This window comes from Microplitis mediator, chromosome 1 (assembly GCF_029852145.1).
Source record: "Microplitis mediator isolate UGA2020A chromosome 1, iyMicMedi2.1, whole genome shotgun sequence".
Classification (NCBI taxonomy): Eukaryota; Metazoa; Arthropoda; class Insecta; order Hymenoptera; family Braconidae; genus Microplitis; species Microplitis mediator.
In genome coordinates, this window is record NC_079969.1 from 6,009,148 (window position 1) to 6,022,953 (window position 13,806).

Consider the following 13,806-nt stretch of genomic DNA (forward strand, 5'->3'; position numbering starts at 1 on the left):
TGCTTCCTAGGGGATCTAAATTACCGTATTTTACCGAAAAATACGGTAATTTGCGGCAAATCTTTGCCCAAACTTTTTGCGTAATATTATTGCTACTAAGGTTTGTTATCAAAAATGAAGAAAATGGCTTAATTGTTAGCACCGTCCCAATTTCTGATCATTTATAATAAAATATTGTTTTGAAAAAAACCATTTTATACATACAGATATTGTCACTTGAGTTGTATTCGTAAATTGAGGTAGAACACTCCAATTTAATAAATCTCTTCCGTCAAAACCTATTTTCATAGATTTAATTGTTAATTTTATCCAGTCGAAATTAGAATAATTCGACTTTTCATTGATAAGAACAGGCCAATTATCAAGACGATTTAAAATTTTCTTTAGAGGTTCTAATCCTTGATTTTCAATTTTACCTTCAGATATCATAAAAACACATTATTTATTTAGTTCATATCTATGAATCTAAGAAATATTACTATTAACTGATAAATAAAAGTAATCATACTTTCATTAATACAACTGTTGTATAAATTTCCAATTAACTCAGCAGATTTTGATTTATTATTGACTTTATTTGAATTCATTATTAAATTATTTATTTGACGATTTATGAACAAATGTGTATATCTCGATGGATTCATAAATCGATTTATTGATTTGAGGTTTCTTTTATACTTATTATCATAATTACCACACGTAAATTCATAAAAATTGTCACATGGCTTAACATTTGGATTTTGATTTTTAAGAATCTTTGCGGCTGAAATGTAGAATATGAAATTATTTATGTTCGTTTCTATATTAATATTAAAATGTGATGAAAAAAATCAAAGTTCCTTAAAATATAAGATGTAATCATGTCTGATATCATGTGTGACCATGTCTAACAAAGTATGATCATGATCATTGATCACATATGACCATGTCGATCATATATGATCATGCTTGATCATATGTGTCCATGTCTGATCATATATAATCATGCCTAATCATGCATGAGTGTCTGATTTTATGTAAGATCATATATGACCATATCTGATATTTTGTATAACCATATATAGCCATGCCTGATCATATACGAAAGTACCTTATTTCATGTAAGATCATATATGGCTATATCCGGCATCATGTGTAACCAAATATAATCATGCTCGACCATATGTGCCCATGTCTGATCATATATTACCGCATCCGATGTTATGTTAAACCATATATAGTCATGCTTAATCATATATGACCGTGTTTAATCATAAATGATCATGCCTAATTATATATGACAGTGACTGATGTTATGAAAAATCATATATAATCATATACGATATTATGAATGAAACCATGCATGATCATGTCTGACTATGACTACTGTTCAACAATAATGATGAACTTAAATAAACAATGTGTGAGTATGCTACAAAAAACCCAGATGAGAGTGTTACTAAAAGTAAATAAATATACACCAATTCAGAGTATGCTGGACGCCTTATGCTTTATGTCTATTGACCAAAGAATAAAATATAATGTTTGTATATTAGTTTATAAAATGATTAATCGAATAACTCCAGAGTATTTAAGTAGAGAAATTTGAAATTCTAGTCATAATTATAATACTAGAAACAAAGACAATTTGGTGACAATTAGAAAGAGAACGAAGACTGGTGCGGAATAAACAATTAACTATAAAGGATTTTTGTTGTATAATAAACTTTCGAATGAGACAAAAAACGCATAAACTTTAATTAAATTTAAATTTAATTTGAAAAAGGACATAAAAGATGGTAAGATTTGATAAAAACATGATGGCAAACTGAAGTTAACTACTCAAGATGTAATGAGAAATATACAATGACGTTGTTATTATTTTTTAGTAATTTATAAAATCGAAAATTTGTAAATATATGTAGCTACAGCTAAATAATAAACTATATATTATATTATGCCTAATCATATAAGACAGTATCTGATTGTATGTAAGATCATACATGACCATAAGTGATACTGTGTATAAATATATGTGACCACATATGGTATTATGTCTTATTATTTATGATCATATACTATATTATACATAATCATGTCTGATCTAATGTATGGCCATATATAAGCTCATATCGGATCACACTTACATACATGTGGTCATATCTGAGTACTGTTACCCAAAATCGACTTAAACTAATACGTCATAGTATTTATACACTTACCGGTTTGTAAACGTTCTATTGCATATTGAGAAGATGTGTATTGATTATCTGATACTAAAACCAATAATTGTCAATTGATAATCACAATATGTCTTACATAAGAAATTAACAAAATTATGTACAAAAGAAAACATTTTGCGATTATATAAAATACTGACCTCGATTAGTGAGCACAGAATCATCTAAGCTATGTACATTTTTTGCTAAACTAACGTTAAACAAAATTGTAAAAATTGTCAAGATCAAACCATTCTTGAATTTTCGACAATAATGATCCTCAAATAATTCCCTTCATTGATTTATAGTCATATCACAAACAAAAATTTTATTTTAATGAATATAGATTACGATATAAATAATATTCATATACATTACGAAATAAATCAGTACTTACGACATATTTTAAGTGACAGTAAAAAGTACTCAAGATTTAAAAAAGATAAATAACAGTAACATAAAAAAATAAATATACGCACAATAATAAACCGCCGAATCAAATATGATTTTATTCTAGTATAAACTGATATATTTATACAGTTATAGATGTAATTAGATGACCTACCGAATTAGTATTTAATTACATCAGTTATTGTAATTTATTAGAAAACAGTGATCATTTATAGTAACATAATATATGTTTGTATATATGACGTAAGTAAAAAAAAAATAATAAGCAATTTATTTTTGATAAATCCGGTATTTTGATTCATTGTCGTATTTATTTATGTAGAAATTAAAGAGGAACCGTAACAGTATTTAATTGACCGTTTGAAGTACAAAAGCTATTGTTATTATCAAGTGCTAGAGAGAAAAAAATATTGAAGGGCACTAACTCATGCGTGAATTAAGGGCATATGTTAGTTTTGGTAATTATGCAGTTTCCCGGTTTTACATATTTTTGAGGTTTTAATGTTTTAATAATTGCTAGTAGTTTAATGCGCGTGCATCGATAATTTTATCGAGCCAGTCTTTTTCAAAAATAAAATTGGGACGTAAAAATAAAGCAAAGCGCATTATTTTTTTGATTAAAAAAAAGTACATGTTTAGTATGATAAGTCGCTAGTGTTTCGACCCAAGAGAATGATATTTTTAGGATAAAAATATCGCGCTTTGTTAAAGAATGAGAAAATTTCGATAAAAATATTATAATTCTTGATTAAAGAATAAATTTTTGGCAGTATTACATGTCTATTCACAACATCTCTACTCAAAGGAATAGTATATTGTGTGACAAGAGATGAAACAAGACGATTTCAGACCAGGGTGAAGTTGGCTGACATCACCCGCAGTCTGAAATCATGTTTTATCCTGAGTTACACATTATATTTTTCATGATTACCTGCATCGGAACTTCAAGATTCAGTGTCAGTAGCCAGTAAGAAACAAGTTAATTTCAAGCCGATGATAAGGAGAACTGTTAGAGAATGAGAAATATGTGATTTACAGTCACTTATTAAATAGTAAATACAAAAATATTATTTTCACTCATTTTTTATTAATTTTATTCGGTTAATTAAAACTGTCACTTAAAAAATTAAATGAGTAAACTAAAGTGACGAGTAAACAAATGAGAGTAATAAGGCTGCAAATGAACATTTAATATAACTGACACCGGGCAGAAACAATTGTGTTTCTTCTTAGGGGAGGAAACGCAATTGTTTCTGCCCGTTGTATGAAGGTATTTTTGAATTACGAATTCGCTAGCAGTTGTTGGCAGCATCGGCTTGAAATTAGCTTGTTTCGACGTGCTCTAGAGACACTGAAACTTCAAGTTTCGATGCTGGTATCATAAAATTAGTTATAACTCTACTCATTTACTTCTTTACTCAGCCTCAACTCTATTCAAATATTTTTTAACTCTGCTTTAACTCTACTCAGTTATATCTTTACTCAGCTTCAACCAGACTTAGTAACAACTTTTCTCAGCTATAACTCTACTTACAAAGATTTTCTATTTTATCGATAGGCTATGATCGTGAGTAGAAATGTAACACTGCCATTTTCTTCAACGCATTCACACATTTTATGCAAGTGATCATTTTCTTGAATTAAGAAAACAAAATGACTACAAGCAAGAATTCAAATTTTAAGAAAAACCAATTCTTGATTAAAGTTAAATTTTTTTTCTCTGTAGCAAATCGTAACAAATATCCCTCCCCCCTTTTCTTGTAGAGCGTTAGGTAATTTAAGGATGAACCCTTACGGTAAATTACGGGCCTATTATGAAAAAAAAAAAAATTTCAACGAACTCAGTTCACTTCTAAGGGAAATAAATTAATATTAATTACATTTTTCTCATTATAGCTTTTTCATTTATTCATATTAATTATCAGTATTGACTTACAAATAAAAAAAAATATTACAATCGTATAATGTGCTTCAATTTTCCCATTGATTCATTCATCAAACTTTTGTTCTCATTATTTTTTTATTATAGTACGAAAAAGAAAAATTAATTTATTAATTTATAATCATTTTTAATTAATTTTTTCTTTTTATTTGCAATAATTCTTCCTATTATTTAAAAATAAAAAATACTAAAATTCAAAAGAAATCTAAAAAAACGTAATTTTATTTATTGTACAGTGTCTTAGGGTAAAAAATGACTCGAGAAAATTGAAGCCATTTAAATATTTTTAATTAGCATTTTAAAAAAAAATATTAATGTGAAAAATCTTAATTTAATTATCAATGAAATAGTTAATATTTTTCATTTATTTATTTGTTTCATTTTTTTATTATTTTTTATTTTTTTTGCTAATAAAAATGAGGCTTATATTAAACCTTGTGGCAAAACTGATAATCCAGTAGATTATTATTCGATAAATGATTAATTATTTTAACGTTTGCTGCTTACTTTGGACCAACCTTCGTCTTCTTGGTTTTCATTTTTTTCTTCACGTTTAAATTTATCCTCTCTACGATCACGATCTTCTTTACTGCGGGATAAAAAAACAAAAAAAATTATATTAGTTATTCGAGTGTGGTAAGGAATTCAATACTCGATCACTTTTTATCAAAATTACGTCTATGTCAATTGATACTTTTGTAATCTACGCGGAAAGAACAAGATGATACTGGTTACCATCTCAGATTATACTCAGTTACATCTGAGGTAAAAAAAAATTTCAAATAGTACCCAGTGTAATCTAGATTATACTCAGTTTCATTCCAGATGTTACTCAGTAACATTTCAGATCATACTGCGCTAGATTATACTGGGTTTTATCCTAGATGATAACCACATACATCTGGATTATACTCCGTACCATCTCAGATTATACTCAGTACTATCTGAGATTTTTATTTGTAGCGCATGCGCGTGCAGTATACTAGATACGCATGCGCTAGAAAAAAAACGGCTGAGTAACTGAGTTAAATCTCAGATAGTAACGGCTGAGTAACTGAGTTAAATCTCAGATAGTACTGAGTATAATCTGAGATGGTATTGAGTAACATCTGGGATGAAACTGAGTATAATCTAGATGCAACTCAGTATAATCTAGATTACACGGGGTACTATCTGAAATTTTTTTACCTTAGATGTAACTGAGCATAATCTGAGATGGTAGCCAGTATCATCTTGTTCTTTCCGTGTACGTCCATATAACGTCAATTTTAACCCTCCGCCCGTTGTCCCGCAGCGTTTCGCTGCCATATATTTAATATTGTGGTGTTGCCAAGTATCATAACTATGATTTTTCAAAATTAAAACCACACAAGCTCATACGACTAGACAATTATTATTTTTTTTATAATTTTTTACTAAATCAAAAATCTTGTATTAAATAAAAATTTTAAAGAAAAATTTGGAAAATCCAAACGTCCACGCCTCGACCGATAATGTTGTGGTTTAAAAAATTAAATTTCAAAAAAATGTTTGAATCACGCGCGTTTTTTTCATAGAAATTTCCATGGTAAATATACGGTAATAAAAGTTAACAAAAAGTAAGATAAGGAGAACACTCGTAATAAAAATTACAGCAGTAATGGGGGTCAAGATTGAAGAGAAATTCCAAGTTAATGGAATCCGACTGTAAAAGTATCAGGATATGAAAAAAAATTAAATAAATAACAACTTACTCATCACGTTTAGGCAGATCTCTTGGTGAATCATCAATGTTTCTATTGCGCCAATCGTTTGATCCAGAAGATTTCTGGAATCTGGGTCTCTCATCATCGCGGTCACGTGGTCTCTGCATGTCCATACGTCTTGGACCTGGACGTTCAATTCTGTCATCCTTCTTATCATCTTTTCTATCATCGCCACCACGTCTCCAACTGCCAGTATTCATTTCACTACCGCCTCTAGGTTTTTCAAATCTCGCGCCTCTCGTATTAGAGTCTCTGTTATCTCTCATATCTCTCGAATCCTTGGGTTCGCGGTCTTTATCTTTAGAAAATCGATCCCATTTAGCATCATCCTGCCTATCAATTCGTTTCTTACCGCGGTCATCATCTCTGTCATCACGTGGTTTAGGTTCATCGCGTATTTCACTACGCCACGATGAAACGTCCGCTTTAGGTTCGCGTTCATTACGATCATTTCGATCACTGCCACGCATACGATCACGATCACCTCCACGGTCACCTCCACGTTCTCTAAGTCCAGCACCGCGACGCCAAGTTTCAGCTTCGCTATCTCGTTTGCGTTCTTCCTCAAGTTTCCGTTCAATTTCAGCTTCTTTAGCTCGTATTATTTCCGCTTGTTTTTCCAATTTCGCCAAACGTTCGGCTTCCTTAGCAGCTTCTTCAGCCCGTTTGATTCTTTCTTCTTCCTCACGCAGAGCGCGTTCTTCTTCAATACGTTTCCTCTCTTCTTCCTGTTGAATTCTCAGCTCTTCTTGCAGTTTACGCTCAGCAGCTTCAGCGCGTTCCTGTTCCCATTTAGCTTTGCGTTCAGCTTTCCTAGCAATTTTACGTTCCAACAGACGTTTAGCACGTTCTTCATTAAACTTCACTTCAAATTCTTTCAATCTTTCCAAATAAACGCTCTTACGTTCCGCCAATATTTTATCCAAAAACGCATCCGCATCTTCCTTCATACGTGACATACGTTCACGTGTTGCGACAGCTTGATTACGTTCTTCGATAGCTGCCAGAATAAGTTCCTGTTCCTGTTGTTCCCATTGTTGTTTAGCCAATTCTTGTTTTTCTTCAACAGCTTTTTGTAACAACGGTATTTCTTCGATACGTTTAGCCCGCTCTAGATAATCGACTTTTTTTTCCTGTGACTTCAACTTTTGTTGCATTTCACGTCTTTCTTTTTGTAACTCTTCAGCTTCACGTGCTGCTATTTGTTCAGCATCTAATTTTTTAATTTCATCTTCATCTAATTTTTTCAATACCTTTTGACCGTGACTTGTTTGCGATATTTGTTGCATTTTTTCTTTCAAATGACGATCTTTTATCTGTTGGATTTCACTTTGCTGACGTTTACGCTCACGTTCTTCACGTTCTTGCTCTAAACGTTTTTGTTCAGCCAACATTTGCTGACGATGTAGTTCTTCTTGACGACGCATTTCTTCTTCTTCGCGTATTGTGTTAACGCGTTCGATGTATTCTTTACGCTGTTCAATAATATACTGACGTTCTAGTACACGATGATGTTCTTTGTTTTTAGTTTCATGGTACAACGTGACCATCGAGGCGCGTATTTTTTCGCGTTCTTGCTTACGTTTATTAGGGAATATAATATTAATAGCGCGATGTAATACCGTCGCAATATTGACCAATTGACAGCGGATTTGTTCAGACGGCATTGCCTGGAGTACAGGACCATCTGGATGGTCTTCGCGTTGAGCTTCGCTCAAATCAACACCAAAGTGGATGCAACGCTTTCCATGGTCAATTCGTATCTGCATGTCATTGTAACGCACGCAGTCAACTAACAGCCGTTCTAAATGAAAGTCCGTTGTAAATTTGGCCAGTTCAATCAAACGCGCGAATTGGATCGTCTGGTAAACTTGTGATATCTGATGAATAAGACGTACTAGTGTGACGTCTTGTAACGCAGTTACATACTGAGCTAATGCACTCGATTCATCAACTTGCAGTGTCGTTATTACGGATTGCACGCGTGAGCACAATTCTAACGGATGAAAATCAACTTCTAACCATGAATACAAATCTTGTAATTGGGGAGATGCTAAATTGACAACATTCATACGAACAATGTCACGTAAAAGTGATGCGCGAGTTGGAGGTTGGGTCAGACCAAGTAAAATTGCTAATTTTTGAGCTTTTTCAAGCGGACTTTTATCCGTTTCGATAAAACGATCAAATTCTGGGTGCGCTGATGGCAATGGAATTGATAGCGTTGCTAATAATACGCGATTAGCCATACGCTGTTGCTCTTCAGCTGACATATTCTTTTTCATTTCACGGGATAATTGCAACAGTTTGAATAATGCGGCAGCATGGTATAAGTAATTGCCGGCTTTCCAAAATACCATTGCTAATTTTTGGTAATAATTGGCCATAGTTTTTGGTACTGGAAGTTTTTTAGATAAATTCATGAGACCGTGAATGTCTTCAGTTGCTTTGTATGCTTCTTGCCACAGTTCCATTTGAATGGCGGAATCAAGTTGAATTAAACGTGTTTCTAAATTCAATTGCTGTGTCTCGGCTTTATTCATTGATACGTTTGATACTAATTGGGGTAATTTACAAATTTCTTCAAGATGTTTACGCAATTTTTCGCAAAGTTTACGAAACTCGGTCTTACGATTGTATTCTAGACAAAATTGAAATGCCATACGCGCAATGTCATGATAAAGTGTTTCAACATGAGCATTTGTACGCAATAATTCAAGACATTGACAGTAAGATTCCCATAAAAATTTGACCCACGGTGTCAAAATAGTACGATCACTACGATCTTGTGCATCTTCACCGCTTACTGCTGATAGTAAAATACTTTCGGGTGTTGCTAAATTGTCTAGATCGTCGATATCTATCACGGCTTGCTGACTTTGTTTACGTGCTGCTTCAGTTTTTTCTTCGGCCATACGTAAATAACCGCGAATAACATTTTCTAAACTACCGACATTCACCGATTGAAACATGTTACGGTATTGAAATAGACCTTCTTTTGCGATGTGAGATTTTTTTAACTCGACACAGAGATCGAGATACTTGAACATTATCGGTTCTAAGACCGACTCCGACCAACTGTATGTCCATTTTTTATTACGGAATACTTCTTGGAGGGTATCTAATGCACGAGCAGGCTTACCTACTTCAATAAATTCTGTAATGCAAAAAAAATATATAAGAAATAAATTATCCTACTGCATTTAATTTTAAATGAAAAATTATAAATTTATTTTTTATGGATTTTCTTGTCATTTATTATGTAGCTGAAGATCGGAACGTTTGTCATGGACCAAAAAAAAAATTGGGAAGTTAAAAATCTAGTGGATGACTTTCTTGAGACAAGTAAAAATTTTCTTGGGTCGAGTAAAAATTTTTCGCGCCAAAAAATCGTTTTTGTGAGTGTGAATGTAGCAGATATGAGACAATTTATAAATTTGAAATAAATAAATAAATTAATAGAAATGAAATTTTAAAAAATGCGCGTACGGATTCCGCGTTTATTTAAATATTAATTTTTACTCTACTTACATTTTATTCATCTATTATAAAATCTAAAATATTTATAATTGTCTGCTACATTCACACTCATTTTTTCTGTAGATAGGGTAGAAGTACCGTTTTTGGCCACTTTAGGGCCAGTTTTGGACACTTGAAAAATTTAAATAAAATAATTTGTAAAAGACGCAATGACAAAATTAATTTTTAAAATGTATTCAAAGATCCTTTTAACCAGCTATTAAACTAGAAATTTCATTTGATAACTTTATCATTGACTAAAATAAAGTATCAAATGTCCAAAAATGGAGCAGTGGCCAAAAATGCTACCTCTATCCTAGATGCTGGTATGCCTGCTGAAAATTGAAGGCAACCCCCAATTTCTAGAGTTACTTAAGCAGTCAAATGACATAAAATTTTTTTCATTTTCGTTGAGTGAAAAACGTTCCGATCTTCAGGTACATCGTTTATCAAATTAATTATGAATTTCTCAACTTTCAAAATGAATTTAAAGTTCGAGACATTAATTTATCAAATTTTCATAAATTTCGATTTATCATAATTTAATAAATTACAGCATAATTTTCATTTGAAATACAATGTGACTATTTTAAAAATATGTTCTATGTAATTAATCAAGATATTAAGTTTGATTTTAATTCAAAAAATTTTAAGAGTACAGTAATTAATTGTTTTTTTTTTTTTAATAAAAATCTTAATTAGTTTTTGATAATTATGACTAAATTTAAATCTTGCTATGAAATTCCTTATATTTAAAAACTAATTATCCATGAAAAAAAAAAAAAAATTTCAATCGAAGTTATGATTTGAAAATAACTATCAGCTGGAAAATCAATTTTATTTCAAATTAATTGACTTATAGACAAAAATAAGATTGAATACATAAAAATTAAGTATGTATATAAATAAGCTAACTTATGATATTTATATATATTCCATATTTATGACATATGAAATTTTGTAAAATCTTGCAATGTTTAAGTCAAAGTTAACACAAGGTAAAAGTAAATTAATAAATATTTTTAATTATTTTTAAAAAATTACTATGAATTTTCTAATAGATTTTTTTTTCTTAATTAACTATTTTATAAGTACGATATCTACAAATAATTAATTAATGACACTATTTTTATCAATTACCAGCAATGTTTCACTTATTGTCAAGCAAAAAATGAGACTTAATATTTTAAACTAATGAGACTCCAAAAGATATTGAGATAAAAAATTTATAAATTTTAAAATTTTGAAGGAAGTTAAATAAATCATTAAATGATTACTATTAAATAAATGGTATTGTGTCAATAACAGGGTCTTTAAATTTATTTAAGTAAATAAATAAAAATTTACATCAATAATAATAATAACAATAATAATTCATGAGTGTGAATGTAGCAGACATCAGACAAATTCAATATTATAAATAAATAGAGTAAATAATTTAAAAAATGAAATTTATAAAAAATGCACTTATTAATTTTAAAATTTTTTGAATGCGCATTTTTAAAAAATTTTATTTTATTAATTATTTACTCTATTCATTAATAATTTTTAATTTGTCTGATGTCTGCTACACTCACACTCATTATTAACGATCTCAAAGTTAGCAGACAATTAAAAATTTTCGGATTGTTTTTCCAACAAATCAATTACGAAAAAAAAAAAACTAAAAATATGCACATGTAAAAAAATTAAAAAAACTACAAGTGCAATTTTTTCAAATTTTTATTTTTTTATAATTTACCGCCTAAAAAAAAATCCAAAAATTATTAGACGTCGGCTAACTTTAGAATCATTCATTATTAATGTTCATTCTCATTCTATTTAATAATTAAAATTCTATAATAAATATTTAAATTAATAAATATAGTAAGAAACTTTTTTTTTATTATAGTAAATATAGCAGAGTTTTAAAAGTTATATATTTTTACTAAGAAAATGATGATTTTGAATTAAACAGATAATTACAAATTTTCAAATATATTTTTTAACAAATCAATTAAAAAAAAAAAACTACAAATATGCACATGTAGAAAATTAAAGAAACTCTACGAACAATTTTTTTAAATATTTTTTTTTTTAATTTGTCGCTTTCAAAAGAATCTAAAAATTATTAGACGGCGGTTAATTTCAATATCACAGCAAATTATGGCTGAATGTGACAATTGGCAATTTAAAAAATTTTAGAATAAATAAATAAATTGTACGTAAAATAAAAATAAAAAAATGCGTATTTAGATAAATGAAAAATCAGTACGCGTATTTTTTTAAATTTCATAAATTGTTTTACGTCTGCTACATTCACACTCGGAACAAACTACATATTAAATAAAAAATATAAAATATGTAAAAATTTTAAAAAATCCGGTTTCAATTTTAAAAAATTACTTTCTATTAATATACAATTTATTTATTAATAAATAAAATAAAATATCAAATTATAGAACAAAAAATAAAATTTAAATTTTTAAATTAAAAATGTAATTAAAATTAATGTGTGAATGTAGCAGACATCAGACAAATTTAAAATTATTAATAAATAGAGTAAATAATTAATAAAATAAATTTTTTAAAAAATCCGCATTTAAAAAATTAAAAAATTAATAAGTGCATTTTTTAAAAATATTTTTGTTAATTATTTACTCTATTTATTTATAATTTTAAATTTGTCTGATGACTGCTACGTTCACACTCATTTAAAAATATTAATATTTAAAAAAAAAAAAAACAATATGTCAAAATTAAAATTTGGAGTACCAAAAAAAATCTAATTAATTATTTATAATTTCAATAAATTGTTATATAATATTAAAAATATATATATAGATATAAAATATAACAATAGAAGTAATAATGAAATATGTTTGCTGGTAATTATTATTGAGAAAAAAGTGTTGCATTACTGCCATGTTGAACGACATAGACAAGTGGGTTAAAAAAAGCCGCATATTGATAAAAAAACTCACCATTGGCACGTTTAAGTGCATTTTCGGGACGTTGTCCGTATCTAGCCATGATTATTAAATAACTTTAATCACCATTAATTAATAACTGGAAGCTCAATAATAATGTTAATTATTATGACGGATTAATTTATTTAATTAATATGTATCCGTACGTGGATAATTTTTCACTATTAAAATATGAAAAAAACTGAGGAGACAGCAAACCGCGTGGACCGGATGAACGGCGGCCATTAAAAAGAAAATGGCGGCGCTGTAAACCACTAAATTCAAATTAAAGTCTATTTTTAAGGAGTAATTATTTTTTTTATTGTTATTTAAATTTAAATAATTGTTTGAGTAAAAGATAAAAGGAGGCGAAAATTTTTGTAAAAAAATTTTGGCTATGGTTTTTGGAATTATTGATATGAAAGTTTTGGGATTTTATAAATTAGATAATTTACTGATTTATTAGTACGGATTGAAATTGTAAGATGGCAAGATCTGATTATTTTATAGAGCGCTTCTCTATTGAGTAATTTGTTAACTAATTGTTACGATTTTATTTGAATTTGAATTTGTTGGTAAGGCGGGAAAAAATTTAAAATATTATTTTGAAAAGAACCCTGATAGCCAGACTTTGGTTGAAAAGTTGATGTCAATTAAATGTAGTCAAATCGATGACTACTTTCAGTTTTTGTAAATGTTGACTATAAGTTGCTGTCAACTTTCCCAGAAAGTTGGCGGCGATTTACTGCCGCAACCCGTCACCAACTTTCTGAGAAAATTGAAGGCAACTTTACATCAACTAATGGATGCTAACTTTTGTTACCAAATTTCTCAGACAATTGATGACAAGTTGTCGACAACTTTCAGCTTTTATGACTAATGACTACATGTTGTTGTCAACTTTCCCAGAAAGTTGGTGGCGATTTATTGCCGCAACCTGTCACCAACTTTCTGAGAAAAGTGAAGGCAACTTTACATCAACTAATGGATGTTAACTTTTGCCACGAATTTTCTCAGACAATTGGCAACTAGTTGCCGTCAAC

General features: G+C 29.4%; 2 protein-coding genes across 2 annotated transcripts; both read right to left on the bottom strand.

Annotated features, from left to right (window-relative positions):
* Positions 1 to 446: 446 nt before the first annotated feature.
* Positions 447 to 2,600, bottom strand: LOC130678639 (neprilysin-2-like). Its single transcript, XM_057485981.1, has 4 exons — positions 2,596 to 2,600; positions 2,360 to 2,490; positions 2,202 to 2,255; positions 447 to 763 (listed from the first exon to the last, which is right to left on the bottom strand). The coding sequence occupies exons 1-4, from the start codon at positions 2,598 to 2,600 to the stop codon at positions 447 to 449; spliced, it is 507 nt and encodes a 168-aa protein (XP_057341964.1).
* A 1,890-nt stretch (positions 2,601 to 4,490) lies between these two features.
* On the bottom strand, positions 4,491 to 13,013 carry LOC130663752 (eukaryotic translation initiation factor 3 subunit A). Its single transcript, XM_057463189.1, has 3 exons — positions 12,779 to 13,013; positions 6,285 to 9,453; positions 4,491 to 5,140 (listed from the first exon to the last, which is right to left on the bottom strand). The coding sequence occupies exons 1-3, from the start codon at positions 12,825 to 12,827 to the stop codon at positions 5,041 to 5,043; spliced, it is 3,318 nt and encodes a 1,105-aa protein (XP_057319172.1). The 5' UTR covers positions 12,828 to 13,013; the 3' UTR covers positions 4,491 to 5,040.
* Between the last annotated feature and the right edge of the window lie 793 nt (positions 13,014 to 13,806).